The 16,657-nt window shown below is 46.6% G+C and overlaps 1 protein-coding gene across 6 annotated transcripts in view; it reads left to right on the forward strand.

Moving 5' to 3' along the window:
• The window catches only part of HIP1 (huntingtin interacting protein 1), a 166,294-nt gene that overhangs the window by 81,398 nt on the left and 68,239 nt on the right, over positions 1 to 16,657 (forward strand). The window contains exon 1 of one of the 6 annotated variants that reach the window (XM_073315949.1): positions 4,601 to 4,719. The exons of the other annotated variants lie outside the window; for them this stretch is intronic. Coding sequence (XP_073172050.1) covers positions 4,702 to 4,719 — 18 coding nt within the window. The 5' untranslated portion in view covers positions 4,601 to 4,701. Of the gene's footprint in view, positions 1 to 4,600; positions 4,720 to 16,657 lie in introns of those variants that run through there. 6 annotated transcript variants of the gene reach the window in all.

A 16,657-nucleotide genomic window follows, 5' to 3' on the forward strand; every position in this document is an offset into this window, starting at 1 on the left:
AGTTTGTGTGTGTGGTTTTTGGAGGGGGATGGGGGGGGTGAGAAAACCTGGATTTGTGCTGGAAATGGCCCACCTTGATTATCATACACATTTTAAAGAGAAAGAAGGGGAGTACTTGTGGCACCTTGGAGACTGACCAGTTTATTTGAGTATGAGCTTTCGTGAGCTACAGCTCACTTCATCAGATGAGGTGAGCTGTGGCTCATGAGGGCTCATGCTCAGATGGATTGGTTGGTCTCTGGGGTGCCACAAGTACTCCTTGTCTTTTTGCGAATACAGACTAACACGGCTGTTACTCTGAAGAGTGTGCCTGGGGTTATGTGAAATTTCAAATGGCTAAGGAATCTGAGTGGTTTTCAGCTACAGTATACACAAGTTTTTAGATCTAGAGTAAAATGGGTGGGATGCTTTACTGCAGTGGTTCTCAACCAGGCGTACTTATACCCCTGGGGGTATGCAGAGGTCTTACTGGGGTACATCAACACATCTAGATATTTTGCCTAATTTTACAACAGGCTACATAAAAAGCACTAGTGACAATGACTTGTTTATCTACTCTGCTCTATCTACTCTACACTGAAATGTAAATACAATATTTGTATTCCAATCGATTTATTTCATAATTATGTGGTAAAAATGAGAAAGTAAGCAATTTGTCAGTAACAGTGCTATCACATTCTTGTATTTTTATGTCTGATTTTGTAAGCAAGTATTTTTTAAGTGAGGTGAAACTTGGGGTACACAAGAAAAATCAGACTCCTGAAAGGGGTAGAGTAACCTGGAAAGGTTCAGAGCCACTGCTTTACTGGTTGGAAATCACTCATCTAAGAAGCTTCAGAGAGAAGTGTGTGGCTAAAACTGCTTATACTTTTTAAGCCAAAATTGCCAACTGCCAGCTGGTGCGGGTGCCTGCTTAGCTTTATGCGGGCCCCCGCCCCGGACTATGAGTCATTATTCATAGTCCATCAAGTAAACCGTTCATCTTGGTCCCTCTCATGATCAACAAGGCTCAGATGGCAGGCACAGATAGTGCCACGCTCTTGGCAGGTCCAGTCAGGGGTGACTTCCTTGTCATTGCTGTATCCCCTTTGTCCCTGGCTTGTTGGATGCAGATTGTGTTGCCCGGAGTGGTGACATGTATGCATTTTTAGGCTGCAGGGAGAGGCAATCTAAACTATGGGTGCAGTGCAATGATTTTGCAGAGCTGCCTTTTGCAATCTAGCTGGGTATTTGTGCCAGCAAAAGTGGAAGAAAAATTACTGCCTTTGGTGGTAGTGTGCTACTGCAACCCAATTATCTCAGGTAGTCGTAATGAGTATTTAATTCTCATTTAAAAAAAGTAAAGGAGGACGTGTGGCACCTTAGAGACTAACCAATTTATTTGAGCATAAGCTTTCCTGAGCTACAGCTCACTTCGTATCCGATGAAGTGAGCTGTAGCTCACGAAAGCTTATGCTCAAATAAATTTATTAGTCTCTAAAGGTGCCACAAGTCCTCCTTTTCTTTTTGCGAATACAGACTAACACGGCTGCTACTCTGAAACCTGTAATTTTCATTTAGTGTTCCTGCCAAAATGTGTACTTCAAAGGACAGATCCAAGTAAAGCCACATACTCATGGGCTGGTTGCAGACTGCAGAGGAGTATGGAATCCTCTGTTACTGTCCTGCCTGGATTATGGAATGAGTTAAAACTAGGGGCTCTACTCCTCGAACTAAGGTTCTGTCTACATTAGAAGTACAACATTCTTTTTGTAGCCAAGTTGTGACCTGCTAGTCAAACATGATTGAGTTATCTACATGCAGGGTGCTTACTTCTCAGCCCAATTGTGTGCAGCTCAGTACCCATCCCACTTGCAGAACCATGTCAACACCAGGTCATTGTGGGAAAAACTGGACAGCTGTCCCATTATGTCTATGACTGACTTCACTGCCAAAAGAGGCGTGTGTTTCGAGGGAGATAACTAATGGGAGTTGGGTATCTTGCTGTAAAATCCAGGTGGAGACAAGGTATAGGAAGTTTTTTTCCTTGATGGGGCGAGGTCAGCTCTAGATGGGGGCATAGTGTTAACTCACAGTCTGACCAAATTCTCCTTCTCTAAAACCACTCCCTGCAAATGTTCTGTGCTGAGAGCTTCAGGTGGATTCCTGAAGGTCTGTAGGAACCTGTCAACATTTACTTACTAGGAACAGAAGACATTTCATTTGATGGGACGTGCTTCACCTTGAGCAACCATAATTCTTGTGTTTGAGCTGATGTTGAATGAGGGATTGGGGCCAGGAGAGAGGAAGATGTAGTTCTAGTATCTCTTCCAGAGCAACCGTCCCTTTAATTTTCCAGTTCATTTGCTGTGGGAGAGGAGAGGGCATTGTGCACCGTCTCAAGTAACTTTGCAGGCCTGTTCTGTGCCTTTTAGGGTGAAAAAGAGCTGTGAAGTACACTTCCAATATCCAGTTGCTGTTGAGCTGTTCTGTTTCGACACCCAGACTGAGTTGCCCTCTAACTGAACTGGAGGGATACAAAGGAGAGTTATATGCCCTGATTCTAGGGAACACAGCGCTCTTAGAGGTGTCGTCTTTCAAATGAGATGTAAAATTGAGAACCTGAATGCCTGAAGATCTCAGAACTGGGGGGATGAGGGACTACATGCTAAGTTGGGTGATTGCATTCTGCCTCCCTGGATTCTCTCTGCAGCGTGAGTGGGATATGGGATTCTTCACTGCCTTATTATTAACCATGCCACTTTCTCTGGAGCGTCTCATGAGCAGCAGGGAGTTTCGTGGAAGGGAGGAAGGTAGTGGCATTCTTCTTTTCCAGATGGGGTCATTGAGGACCACTGAGCTGAGTGATTTCCCATGGTCACACAGTAAGTGGCAGAGCTGGGAACAGAACTAAGATGTCACGATTCTCAGCCCAGACTGAGAACCACAAGGGCCGTATTTTTCTTTCAACAAGACCATATTTCCTTCCTATTCCTGCACCTTCTTTTTCACCATAAGCAGCAACTGCAGGTGCAAAATGACTGCTCTGTTTCTTCACCCCTCCACCTTCCCCAAAGCAGTGGCAGCATGTCAGTGGTGGGTTATATTTTCTCCCATCTACTTTCGGGCTATTTTTAGGGCATTTAAGGAAGCACAATAATAATCCTTTGTCCTTCTCTAATGCCTCCCAGCTGAGGATTTCAAAGCACTGTCTGAACACTAATTAAATCGCTCAGCCCCCCTCCCTCCCACTCAACCCTCGGCAGGTAAATATTTTCTCTATTTCTTTACTGCATTTTCTCTCCTCTGTTTGTTGCTCCTCAAGCCTGCTCCTGTGCGGGACGCACCTTCCCGTCAGAAATGTCGGGCGAGGACTGTGCAGCCACTCAATAGCAAACTGTGTTGAAAGTATTTAGGACTCTAGTAGCCAGCCCAATTGCCTCTTTGTTCCCGTGAAGATTGCTCCTGGGCTGAAGAGACCTTTGATTGTTGGCCGTCCCAACGAGAGGACATCCAGGCCACCTGCAAAAACCTAAGTGTGGGTTCCAGCATGTTCCGAGAATGCTCAGCCAGGGCATTGAGACTGGAGTGACTGTGTGGATCAGAGTAACAGCCGTGTTAGTCTGTATTCGCAAAAAGAAAAGGAGTATTTGTGGCACCTTAGAGACTAATCAATTTATTTGAGCATGAGCTTTCGTGAGCTACAGCTCACTTCATAGCTTATGCTCAAATAAATTGGTTAGTCTCTAAGGTGCCACAAGTACTCCTTTTCTTTTTGTGTGGATCAGCCTCCTAAGGGCTGCCCAGCCCCCTCATCATGCTGCTCCTCGCACTTTCTCCTCCCAGCACGTATGTTTTTTGGCTTAGAAGACTGAGCAATGAACACTCTTAGAAGGGAAGGTCTCGGTGGTATTTTATTTTGTAGAACCCCGTGTAGTTTTCCTGGAAAGACACTGCTAACCCTTGCAAGCCCCTGCCTGGGCAAGTGAGTATGTGGTAAGGAGAGAGCATCTGTGCAGAGGGAGACCAAATCCATCCCACTTTTTGGAGAGCCCTGCCTCCACTTCCTGAGTCTGATTGTCAGTAGCCCCCGTCCCCTCGCCACACACACATACCCGCTCACGCCCTCTCTCCCTCACCACTGGCTCTCTGAATAGCAGCTCCATCCTCCTGGCTTGGAGAGTGGAGCTCTTTTGTTATTCAAATCACACACTCCAGCGTGTGGCTGAGTGCAGCAGGCAGGCTCCAGCTACACAATTCTTTTTCTCCTCCTTCCGATATCTGATGAGCCACAGCGAGCAAGCAGCCAGATAATTTCTGTTTTCCTTGCCGAAGGGGCTGTGCCATCCCTGGGCGGTTTGGAGTGTGTGGGAGTTGGTGCTTTGTTGCCCCTCACCTCGCCTTTGCTTCCAGAGAAAGCTTCCAGCTCCATTCTGCCTCTTTTCTGGGCACTCCTCAGCCTGCAAGCTGGTCCTGCTTTCAGACCTTCCTCTCTGCATACTTTCTCTGCCCCAGCATTGCTGATTTGCAAGGTTGCCAGTATGGGCTTTTCAGAACCGTATTAACTGGCTGAGCCTCTGAGCATTCAGAGAAAGCGGGGAGGGGTGGGGGGGTAGGGGAAGCACAGCTCTGTATTCTTCTCGGATATTGTGATCTTCAAGCTTCGGGATTTCTGAGCCGGCCCTCTCCTCGAGGGGAGGGAGCCAGGAGCAGCCCTTGGCCATGGAGGTGGGCAAGATGGTAAGTGAACAGCTGCTCTTAATGCATGTTTTCCAGTTCCAGCATCCCTTTAGCCTGGCCTTGGTTTGCCCACTGAGCTCATTTTAATCCCCTTTCTCCACTTGGATCTGTCGGAGCACCTGCATCTCGAAGTGCTTTTCTCTTTAAGTCCAGTTTATTTTGTTGTCATCACTCCTCGCCCTGTCCATTTAGCCCCTCTTATGTGTGCTTGTGTTTGGGCAAACTCAGAAGACTGATATTGTGAGAGTGCAAGGGAAGGATGGGGTGGAGGGGGGGCAGTGTTGTGAAGGGAGATCTCAGGAGTTTGCCTACAAGTTATCCAAATACATCTCAGCCTCCAGTTCCATAGGTACTTAGTTTCTCAGGACCACATTCTGGGGGCTTTAATCAAGCAAAACTCTTTTCCAGTGGAGTCAGTGGGAGTTCTGCTAGATTAAAGACCCCAGAATTTGGCTCCACTGTTTTAATATGTGGGGAAAACAACATGCCCTTCTTTTTTTTTTTTTTTTTTTTGAAGGGGCAATTGTTACAATACAAGCCTTGTGCTCTCTGCAGTTGGGAGTTATTTTGGGATTGATCCTCAGACAGAGTCTTATTATTGTGCTTGAGTTTCTGCCCCTCTGCTTGATTCAAGAGGAGTGTTGGGAATTGGGATTCACTCACATCCACCCATCTGAACTTGTTTTTCCCTGTTGCTCTGTCTTCTAAGTTAACACCATTCAGGTTGTGCCTTAGGGACTTGAGTCTCCATGTATGGTGCTGCTGTGAGTTCTTTATGCACATTTGGGCAAGGTTCAAACACATTCTGTGCTCTGCAGAGAGATCTTTGTGTACAACAGAAGAGGGGAGCTGATCCATGGTGCCTGCCTTTTGTTCGGAGCAAAGGCAAGTGCTGGATGTATATGTACTTTCCGCTCGAAAATAGCTTTGTGGGGTAATTACTAGGTGGTACATTTGGTTAATACACTAACCTTTCATAGTGCAAATAATGAATAATAATGATAATCTTTGCAAAGCAGGCTTTCATTTGCAGAGTGATGTGGTAGCTCTTAACTGGAATAGCAGGGGCCACCGTGGGTCAGGACACCAGTGCATTGGCAGAGCTGAGTGGGGGGAGGGAGCAAGCCAGCACAATTCATGTGTGCAGCCCTAATAACTATTCTTGATCTGTCTTTCAAGATCATAAAAATCCAAACAGAGAGCTCTGAAAAGGCACTGGGCACTTCTGGGGATCAGACCCATGCCTCTCACAGTCACCCAGCACGAGCCTTCCGCAGAGTTATTGGCACCTATCAGCTGCCAGGCATTAGGTTGAATAGTTCTTGGTACCTTTAATTAGACAAATGTATGCAATATGAATGCTCCTCTCATTTTCTCACATCTGCCTGCTGTAGTGAGGGATTCCTTTTTTTTTTTTTTAAGAAGACCTGCCTCTCGGTTGCTTCTCAGGAGAAAGTTTGGGGGAAGGAGTTTGACAAAAACTCCAGTTGCTACACTCTCACAGTCTGACTGTCCGTGTACTGGATTAGATGTCAGTTTTTTTCACATCTGGGACCTTGCATTATTCTGTTTGGATTCAAATTTAGGACCTGCTTAATTCACAAGCCTGCTGCTCATCCACATGAATGAAGCATATTCTCTAGAAAGGCAAAGTCTGTAGTTACTTGGTTGAAATTTAACTAATGTGTGGCAAAATTGGAGCGTAAGGTACTGCCAGATCACCATGCATGGCTCGATTTTTACCTTCCTCTTGGAAAGGTATTTTCAGGCAGCATCCTGCAGAATATGCACTTGGTGAGAAAATATGACTGGTTACCCCAAAGGGCAAGTTTTATCCTGAGTGGAAAGTTCTGTAAGGACTGAAATATCAGTTCCTTTCTCAGCACAATTTTCCTTTGATCATAGACTCATAGGGTTAGAAGGGACTACAAGGGTCATCTAGTCTAACCCCTGCCAAGATGCAGGATTTGTTGTGATGCCAAATTGCTGCTGAAATTTTCCTCTAGAGATCAGATTCTTGGGTACAGAGTTTGAGGAATCTCCACTCCAGCCTTTTTCAGTAATGCACACCCTAAAGCTAGGGGACAGAGCCAGAACGACTCTGGCTCCTGTTGTGTCCTATAAATACTAAGAATGCCCAAACGCTTATTTTTGCAGCACACTCCAGCTGCTTGGTGTGATCGAATATTGAGAGTATTCTGGAGGCTGTGGGAGACTTGTCTTTACACACTATGCATAGAAAATTCAGGGGACCAGTGACCTGGTGTCCTGCAAGCACAGAGATTAAGCAAAGAAGTGTTCAGTGAAAGGTTATTGTTGCGTGAAATCCCCACATAAAATACAAAACCCTGCTAACACAGAGAAGGCTTCTGGGCATGCTTCTAAACTGACTCTACAACATGGGCCACCAGCTTAACTGATTGGCTGCCAGTGACGTCAGACTCATATCAATATTTAAGCAATAAGACCAATGGGTGCTTTTCTGGGGAAACAGCTGTTCGAGAAGTGCAGTAATTCCCCAGGACGCACTGCCTGGGAATATCCTAGTTTGTGCCAGTCAAAAATAAGACGCAGGTTTTATCTGTGTCTGTACTGGCTTGTTTCAGGAGTTGTATGCTGACTTCTGAAAGTTCATGTGATGGGTAAAAACACTACTTAGCAATTATACTGTAGTCCTAATATTTGAACTGCTGTGGAAATGTAACTGACGGATGCTCACAGGCCCCTAGGAGGTAGTTAAATATTATCATCCTCACTTGACAGGTGGGGATGCTGAGGCATAAAGGTTAATTGACTTGCTGTTTGGTGACAGTAGGAGTTGATACCAAAGCCAAAAGTACCTCTGCAGATCCCCCTTCTAGGAGTTACAACCTTACCTAACAAGTCAACAAACTATTGAGAGCAGTAAGAAATTAATAGACCATGCCGGTATCTCCCACCATTGCATTGTTCTGGAGTGGAGGGTGTAAACGGCTCGGCTCTCTAACTATCCCTCAGTTCCGCTCTTTCTGCCAGCCCTCATGGTTGTCGAATCGCTATCTCCCCCACACATCAGTTTTAGTCTGGATTTAGCAGTTGTAGGGGTGTATTGATACCTGTTTGTGGCCATTTGTTGCAATGTGTCTAGCAAAGTCCAAGATGCGCTCATAGCCTCTGTTGAGGAGTGCCATAAGAAAGCCCATAATAAGAGCAGTATTTAAAAAATAAAAAGTGTAGCTTGATCCAAGATGTTCATCACTGACATTAATGCTTGGTGTTTCTGGTGCTGGGTTGAGGAGCGTTCCCCTCATGCTTGCACGGCTTTTATGCCTTGCTTGTGACGGGGGGATGGAGGGGTTGAGTTTCCTTAATGGATGAAATTTGGATAGTCTCTGTATTTGACCAAGATGCTGTGAGTCTGAAATCTCAGCTTGCTGTTCTAGTGTCTCAACTGAGAAGAGGAAGAAGTCTCCCTCTGGTCCAAATTCGGAGGATTTATTGAGGGCTCTGGAGTGCCGGAGTGCCGTTGTCTGGCACACTTGAGACTAGATGCAGCACTGGGAGCAACAGTGCTGCGTCTACAAGTATGCTGGTGGAATACAGTCATGCCCCAGCACGTTTGTTTCCTCAGAACCTAGGAGGTCAGAGGAGCAGGATAAAGTTATCTTTGGATCTAAGTGTCTGGAGTCTCTGGTTTCCGAGATGCTTTCTGAACAGATCACTTGCTGGATTCACCCTTGGGAACCCTGTGCACTCAGAACTTCTACAGAACCCAGCTCAGTCTCTGGACCCGAGCCCCACTTGTTTCCTAATTGGAGGCATTTGGGCTGCAGGAAAGTTCCTTCTCTCTGAGCTTGTTTCTCTGGTTTAGAGCTCCTGTGTCTTTGAACCTGGCTCTGTTCAGTGGGAGCAAGGCATGAAGTAAGAAATGTGCTTTATTTGTAGTACAGGTGCACCCTTCTGCTTTTAGAGTGCCTCTTGGCTGGGAAGCTCCCAAGTCTAAGTGGCCTTGATGTTCTGTTTGACCTACGACCACCTGTAAGCCTCCCTTAGAAAGTTTGTGGCCCACAGGATATGTGGCTCTGGAGCTCTCCTTCCTCCCACCTACCTCTTATTCTTGTGATGTTACCCCTGTTTGGGAAGATGATGGAGGGCATGCAGGGACACAGGCTCATTCCTCTTCACCCAAAAGATCAAGGGCTGGTAAGGAGGTGGGTTCTGCTCTAGAGTGAGCAGGAATCTGAACCTGCATATTTTTCACTGGCAGATGCGGCTTTCCCCCTTCCCTTTCCAAAGTCTTGAGGAAGATTCAACAAGCGAACCATGAGCAGGTTTTGGATCTGCTAGCCTTATCCAGAGACCCCTCTGTTCATCCTCCCTCAGATTCCAGGTCACCTTTCATGTACTGATATTTCACCGAGAGCAGAAGTCTCTTCAGCAGGCTGCTTGCTTTGTGGGTACTTATTGGTTCAGTTCTCTTCATAGGTTGGAAAGTACCGTTTTGCGTCCAGGAAACCTTCCAGTTTGAAGAGGCGATATCCCAAGATTTGTCCATGCTTTAAAATGTTGATCCTGTTACTTGTCTGATCCAAGTTTTATCCTTGATTTACTTTTTATTTCTGCTGGGGCTGGGATGATCTCTGGCCACTGTCAGGGTCTGTCTGGCAGTTCCTGCAGCTTACCATGTTTCTGTACTAACTCCTCAATCTTCTTGCGTCCATGAGGGAAAGTTTCTAATGCGGTTGTGACATATTTATTCATCAGTTCATTACTTCGCTGCTTTATAAAGCATTCCCAGGCTGCTCTACTTTATACAAGGAAGCACATCAGCCCCATCGAGAAGCTCAGAGCTTGACTGGCACAAAGATGACTTAAAAGCCACCCTCGCCCCATCTCCTTGGGCTGCACTTAGACAGTCCCAGCTGGCATTTCTAGTGGCTTCAGCTACACTGTCAATGAAATCTGAGCCCTTCTGACTGAAACTCCCTAGAGAGGCCTAGACCAGGGATGGCCAATCTGTGGCTCCGGAACCACATGCGGCTCTCCAGAAGTTTCTGGGGCTGGAGCTACAGGCGCCAACTTTCCAGTGTGCCGGGGGGTGCTCACTGCTCAGCCCCTGGCTCTGCACATGCCCTGCCCCCACTGCACCCCTTCCTGCCCCCCCCCCCGAGCCTGACGTGCCCTCGCTCCTCCCTCTTCCCACCCCAGAGCCTCCTGCACGCCAAGAAACAGCTGATCAGGAGGTGTGGGGAGGGAGGGGGAGGCGCTGATCAGCAGGACTGCCGTTGGGCGGGAGGTGCTGGGAGCTGAGGGGAGCTGATGCGGGGCTGTTGGCGTATTACCGTGGCTCTTTGGCAATGCACATTGGTAAATTCTGGCTCCTGCTCAGGTTGGCCACCCCTTGCCTAGACTGTTAGCAAGGACATGATGCCTTTGTGACTTCATCTTAAGTTTTTGTCCACTGTGGCCACAAAATCCCACCTAAATCAATCTGCTTTGCCTCCAGTCTTTTTTCCTAAGCCTCATGATGCATCAACAGAGGCCAGATTCTATAAGCTGGAGTAAGGACACTTGTTTATTACTTGGACAGAATCCAAGCCCTTCAGTAAATTGCATTGATCGTTTGTTGCATTTGAGAAATCTAATGGCCCTAACCATTTTGGTTCAGAGACTATCACAATGGATTAAATTGTGTATTCAGATTTATTAAGGTCTAGCGTCCATCTTTTATTATCTCTGTAACCCATCTCCTTTCCCTTCCATCACCTCTCAATTCACTGAGTGCTCTGATAACAACCATTGCCTTGAGTTCTCTTCCTGTCTGTATTCCCTCCTGATTTCTGTCCCTCCACACTCCACCAAAACTGTTCTCACTAAGGTCTCTAGAGACTTCTTCCTAACCAAAATTTCAGGGCCTTTACTTCATCCTTATCTTCCTGGACCTGTTTTCTGCATTTGAGACAGTCATTCAGATACTCCCTCTCAAAATCTTGTCCTCCGTTTTTGTGGTGCCGTTCCTCCATGCAGTCCAGTCCAGTCTACTTACCAGAACCTGGACCTTGCCTCTGCAGATCCACACTGAATACCTTCCTTCTTTGATACTACTATGATTGGGCTCTGCTGAGGTTAATAAGAATGTGACTGATGATTAGAAGGGAGAGTCTTTCTAGAATTCCTCAAGCGGGAAGGATGTGTGTGCTTCTTACTACTTTTTGGATGGCTGTTGATCATTCTGTGGCTCACAGACAAAGCCCACAAGTCTTACATGGTAGAGGCAATGTAAACAGAAATTTCGTATTACTGGTAAGTAACCTTACTTTTCCTGATGCTCAGTCCTAGGCTCAAACCTCTAGCTGTCATCTCTTGATATTGCCGTTGCTTCACATCCTCCTCAGAGTGACATTTACTGTAATCGCCATTATAACCGTTCATGGGGTGGATGAACAGGTCTGTTTCACGATTCACAGTGCTCACATCTTGCATTGTCTTTTCTATTAAGACATATGGTGGTGATTGGTAGGTGAAAGATGAAATTAACCTTAGAAGTCAGTGATCTCTTCCCAAGCAGCATGACATCAGAACTGAAACCCCCTGATATCTTCTCCACAATCTCCAATATCATCTTATCACATTTTAGCTGCATGGGTTCTTCTTGCCATGCCCACCCAGTTGTTTGTTTTGGAGATCTTTACCTGGGGTAAGTTAAAATGCAATGACTGTACATGTCCCAGTTACAGTGCCCACCTCCCTCTGCAGTGTTTTTAAGATTCTGTTAAGCCCTGCAAACTTAATTGTATTTCTCGCTCTTGAGACATATATGCACACACACAATCATCATCTTCATACGGAGAGAGCAGGATTTGCCCTAAGTGAATCTGACCGGCAGTCTGTTCTGGCCCCCACCAGATCATAGAATCATAGAATATCAGGGTTGGAAGGGACCCCAGAAGGTCATCTAGTCCAACCCCCTGCTCAAAGCAGGACCAATTCCCAGTTAAATCATCCCAGCCAGGGCTTTGTCAAGCCTGACCTTAAAAACCTCTAAGGAAGGAGATTCTACCACCTCCCTAGGTAACGCATTCCAGTGTTTCACCACCCTCTTAGTGAAAAAGTTTTTCCTAATATCCAATCTAAACCTCCCCCACTGCAACTTGAGACCATTACTCCTCGTTCTGTCATCTGCTACCATTGAGAACAGTCTAGAGCCATCCTCTTTGGAACCTCCTTTCAGGTAGTTGAAAGCAGCTATCAGATCCCCCCTCATTCTTCTCTTCTGCAGGCTAAACAATCCCAGCTCCCTCAGCCTCTCCTCATAACTCATGTGTTCCAGTCCCCTAATCATTTTTGTTGCCCTTCGCTGGACTCTCTCCAATTTATCCACATCCTTCTTGTAGTGTGGGGCCCAAAACTGGACACAGTACTCCAGATGAGGCCTCACCAATGTCGAATAGAGGGGAACGATCACGTCCCTCGATCTGCTCGCTATGCCCCTACTTATACATCCCAAAATGCCATTGGCCTTCTTGGCAACAAGGGCACACTGCTGACTCATATCCAGCTTCTCGTCCACTGTCACCCCTAGGTCCTTTTCCGCAGAACTGCTGCCTAGCCATTCGGTCCCTAGTCTGTAGCTGTGCATTGGGTTCTTCCGTCCTAAGTGCAGGACCCTGCACTTGTCCTTGTTGAACCTCATCAGATTTCTTTTGGCCCAATCCTCCAATTTGTCTAGGTCTTTCTGTATCCTATCCCTCCCCTCCAGCATATCTACCACTCCTCCCAGTTTAGTATCATCCGCAAATTTGCTGAGAGTGCAATCCACACCATCCTCCAGATCATTTATGAAGATATTGAACAAAACCAGCCCCAGGACCGACCCTTGGGGTACTCCACTTGATACCGGCTGCCAACTAGACATGGAGCCATTGATCACTACCCGTTGAGCCCGACAATCTAGCCAGCTTTCTACCCACCTTATAGTGCATTCATCCAGCCCATACTTCCTTAACTTGCTGACAAGAATACTGTGGGAGACCATGTCAAAAGCTTTGCTAAAGTCAAGAAACAATACATCCACTGCTTTCCCTTCATCCACAGAACCAGTAATCTCATCATAAAAGGCGATTAGATTAGTCAGGCATGACCTTCCCTTGGTGAATCCATGCTGGCTGTTCCTGATCACTTTCCTCTCATGCAAGTGCTTCAGGATTGATTCTTTAAGGACCTGCTCCATGATTTTTCCAGGGACTGAAGTGAGGCTGACTGGCCTGTAGTTCCCAGGATCCTCCTTCTTCCCTTTTTTAAATACTTTCCAACACTTGCCACTGGTTTGGGGAGCCCTCTGCCCCAACTGGCATGAGGCAGAAGCACGAGCCATGTCCCAACTCTTCCAAAGTGCCGTCATGGATGCTGAGTCACCAGCGAGAAGTGGGGACTGGGGATTGGAAGTGCTGTTTGAAAGCCAATGAGAATACAAGCACACTACTTCCCAGCCCTTCCCAAGACACAAGCCCCCAGTGTGTATGTCTGCCTGGCAGGATTCCTTTCAGAAATCTGCCTGAGCTGGACAGGGTCCTACCAATGGTGGGAAAAACACAGCAGCCAAAGGAAAGGTCAAAGCCCAAATACCTCTCAGGTGACCATGTTCCTCCTCTGTTGCCCCGTGACAGGAGGCACTTATCTCGCTTCTCTGTACCTGTCCTCCCAGTCCCCAATTTGCCTCTCCCTTTTTCTTCTCGCTCCTAAGCTGTGCTAGCAACAAGAGCTGGTACCACTAGAAGCATGAACGTTCTTCCCTTAATCAGATGGTGATCCAGCTGTTCCTGGAGCTTTAACTGCTGGGAGCAGGGCTCAAAGGGGGCCGCTCATAGCCACTCAGTGCTGGGGCTCTTTTGGAGGCTGCTATTTTTGTTCTCTGGAAGATCAATTTTCATTTGCATCTGCAGGCCTTATGATTGTGAAGTAAAGTTTCAGATTGTGAGTCAAGCATCAGCCGATGCAGTAATATCTGCGTGAGTCTTCAGGCAGCCTGAAACCATAGCTCTGAGAGACAGATGAGTGCCCCACTCATCTGAGTGGGATGTTCACTCTGAAACCTAATGCTGATTATTTACAGGTCAGCAGTATTCACTATTTCACTGCTGATCAAAGCAGGCAAATTAGAAGAGGGACAATCGTATTATGAAGATCTACAGTGCGTGGCTTCTCATTATGCTGTCTCAAGTGCACAGAGCTTGGTTTCTGGGAGGGAGGGGCCTGGAAGAATACAATTTCTTTTTCATTTCCAAATTCATCCTGTGGCTGGGACCTGAGGAGAAATGGCCAGGAAAGAATGGTACCTTTTTGTGTCCCTCGCTATTGCTGTCTCTTCTTGGGGAGCAATTGTTACAACTTAAGTGGAAGGTTGTGAGTTATTCGTCATTTGCAACAGGCCTCTGTGGTCTGCTCTGGCTGCACATTCCTTCTTTCTCCATTTCCTTTCTGCTCACATTGTGTACAGGAACAGGGCTGTGCTCTTTTTGCTGCTACTGTATAAGGTCATCCTGGCTGTGCTGCTGAGCGCTCTCCTGCTTCATAAGAGTCTGCTCAGATGTTCCTTTGAGGAGAGAACTGCAGGCAGAGCAGAGCAGCTCTACTTTCCAAAGGATGAGGGTGGGCACCCCCTTAGTACCAAAAGAGCACTCCACTCCCATTCATGTCGTTAATCATTCCAAGATTTATTCAGCACTCGATGGAGGAAAACCCTTTCTGAGACTGCGTTAACTTAGACAGCTGTGTGTGTGTGTGGTTTTGCCTTTTGCTGCTTATTAAAGAGGGAAACTTAAATCTGAGAAGTTGTCCTTTACACCTAAATAAAGAGAGAGCCCCTCCCAACACACACACACTTACTCACTCCTGCCCTTACTCCTAAATGTCCCTTCCACACCCAGTCTGACTCTACTTTACTCCTGTGTGATTAGAGAGAGACGGCTGTGTGGCCGTAACTGAACTGTCCTGTCTCCTTTTGTTTCACAGATTATCGTTTTACAGGGAACTCCTGTGAGACCATATCTCTCTCATAGCTTGGCTCCGGTGAGGCCCCTAATACTGTGGTGTGCCATGCAGCTTGGTTGAAAATGTTTTTCTGGGAGTTTGCATAAGCTTTAGCAAGCCATTTTTAGAAAAGAATTAAAGAGAAACGAGGAGCATTACTAAGAGGATTTGCCCTGGAACTTACTTAGTGTTTCCAAACCATTTACGATGGTGCAGGATTCCATAGTCGACGTTCATTTCCTTTTTGGAATGAAAGGAGACCTGAGAAATCTCCATGCAGCCACTGGCTAGACCGGAATAATTCTTTGCATAATGGTAGATTTTCAATTCAAAGTACACTAAGCTTGTAATTTTTGTGGGGTTGTGCCTGGCAGATTTGAGACCTCTCAGTGCTTACATGTGTGTATGAGAGAGATCTATTTTAGGAATCCCACTGCAATTCTGCATTGTTTGTGATCCTGCTTGTGGCTCGAGGTCTTTGCTGTCACAGTAATGGATAGAGAGCTATTATGGTTGCTCCGAGTTTTGTCTCGTGTGTTTCCCATGCTGGATACCGATACATTTTGACCTTGCAGCCATGGTCCCCTGCTCCATCCTGCTGTAATGATTGATTTGGATGTGTGTATCTTCCACGTGACCTGTATGTAGGGCTGGTTTCAGGCAATGGCCACCATGTTTTTACCTTTTTGTATAATTTTTATTTCGGCAGCATAGTTGGGTCACGGCTGCTTCCACACGCACTAGTTACTCCCTTCTCTGTCCCCCCAGCCAGCCAATCAGCCCCTCCATTCCCCACCATCTCGCCTGGCCACCAGAACCACTGGCGCTGATTGGCTGGAGAGAATGGAATGTTCCACGACATTTCCAGAAGGGGATTTCTGTCCATTCCACTACATTTATCATGTATGCAAATTCTGCAAGGTGCTGAGTACCTCTGCTCCAACTGATGTGAATGGGATTTAAGGTTCTCAGCCCCTGGCAGGCTTTGGTCCTCGGTAGTTTATACTATACACTGCTGGTAGAGTTAGTCTTACGGTTCGAGGCTGCCATGTTGTTCAGGTTGCCCTCACAGTTCTGATGTCTAAACTACTCAAAAAAGGACGCGACAGAGCAAATGTAATGCTGATACACTAGAGGTTGGAGCAAGGCAGGGTGGGAGTCAGGACTCCTGGGTTCTCCCACTAGCCTGCTGTGTAACCGAGGGAATATCTCTTAGGCCAAAATTTTTAAGTGTCCACTAATTCTGATTCCTTCATTTTTGTGTCCAACATGTCGTAGGACTGTTTCCCAAAAGTCAGTGCGGAGGCTCAGCTCTTTTGAAATCTCATAGGGAGGGGCTGAGGTTGTCAAACTATAGCAAAAGCAGTTTACACAGAGAGAGAGAATACTGCTTCCACACACTATTTGTAACACACGCTAATGAAGTGGACAGGAAGCAAATGCACGCAAGTTTGACAAACCCAACAGCATGCTGGGCAGGTTCTACTCACACTGCACCAGGGCAAGGAGTTTTAGGCAAAATATTTCCTAGCCTGTTTCCTGCGACTTCCTGCCTGGACTCTTCACTGCAGGGTGGTGATTTCTACACCTGTAGCATTGACTATTCTTTATTCTGCTTCGGGTGTACCTACAGCTTTCACAGTGCTGCCAGCACCCTGAGACCCCATGTACACTACAGGTATAACAGAATCGGGGTCCTGCCTTGACTTGGGTAGAATAGTGTTAACAGTGCTGCTGTGTTCTGGGCCTAACAGTGAGCTCACACCAGACTATAACTCCGTTCTGGGGATTCTGTTAAGTTTTGATTACATTACAGCTCTTCACTATGCTGTAACCCTGTCCCTTGGCTCAGTTGTTATGCGTGTTGCATAAATGGAGCCTGAGTTACATGGGCTGATAAGATTTCTACTCTCTCTTCCCTTTCAGGGTT

This window comes from Lepidochelys kempii, chromosome 17 (assembly GCF_965140265.1).
Source record: "Lepidochelys kempii isolate rLepKem1 chromosome 17, rLepKem1.hap2, whole genome shotgun sequence".
Lineage (NCBI taxonomy): Eukaryota > Metazoa > Chordata > Testudines > Cheloniidae > Lepidochelys > Lepidochelys kempii.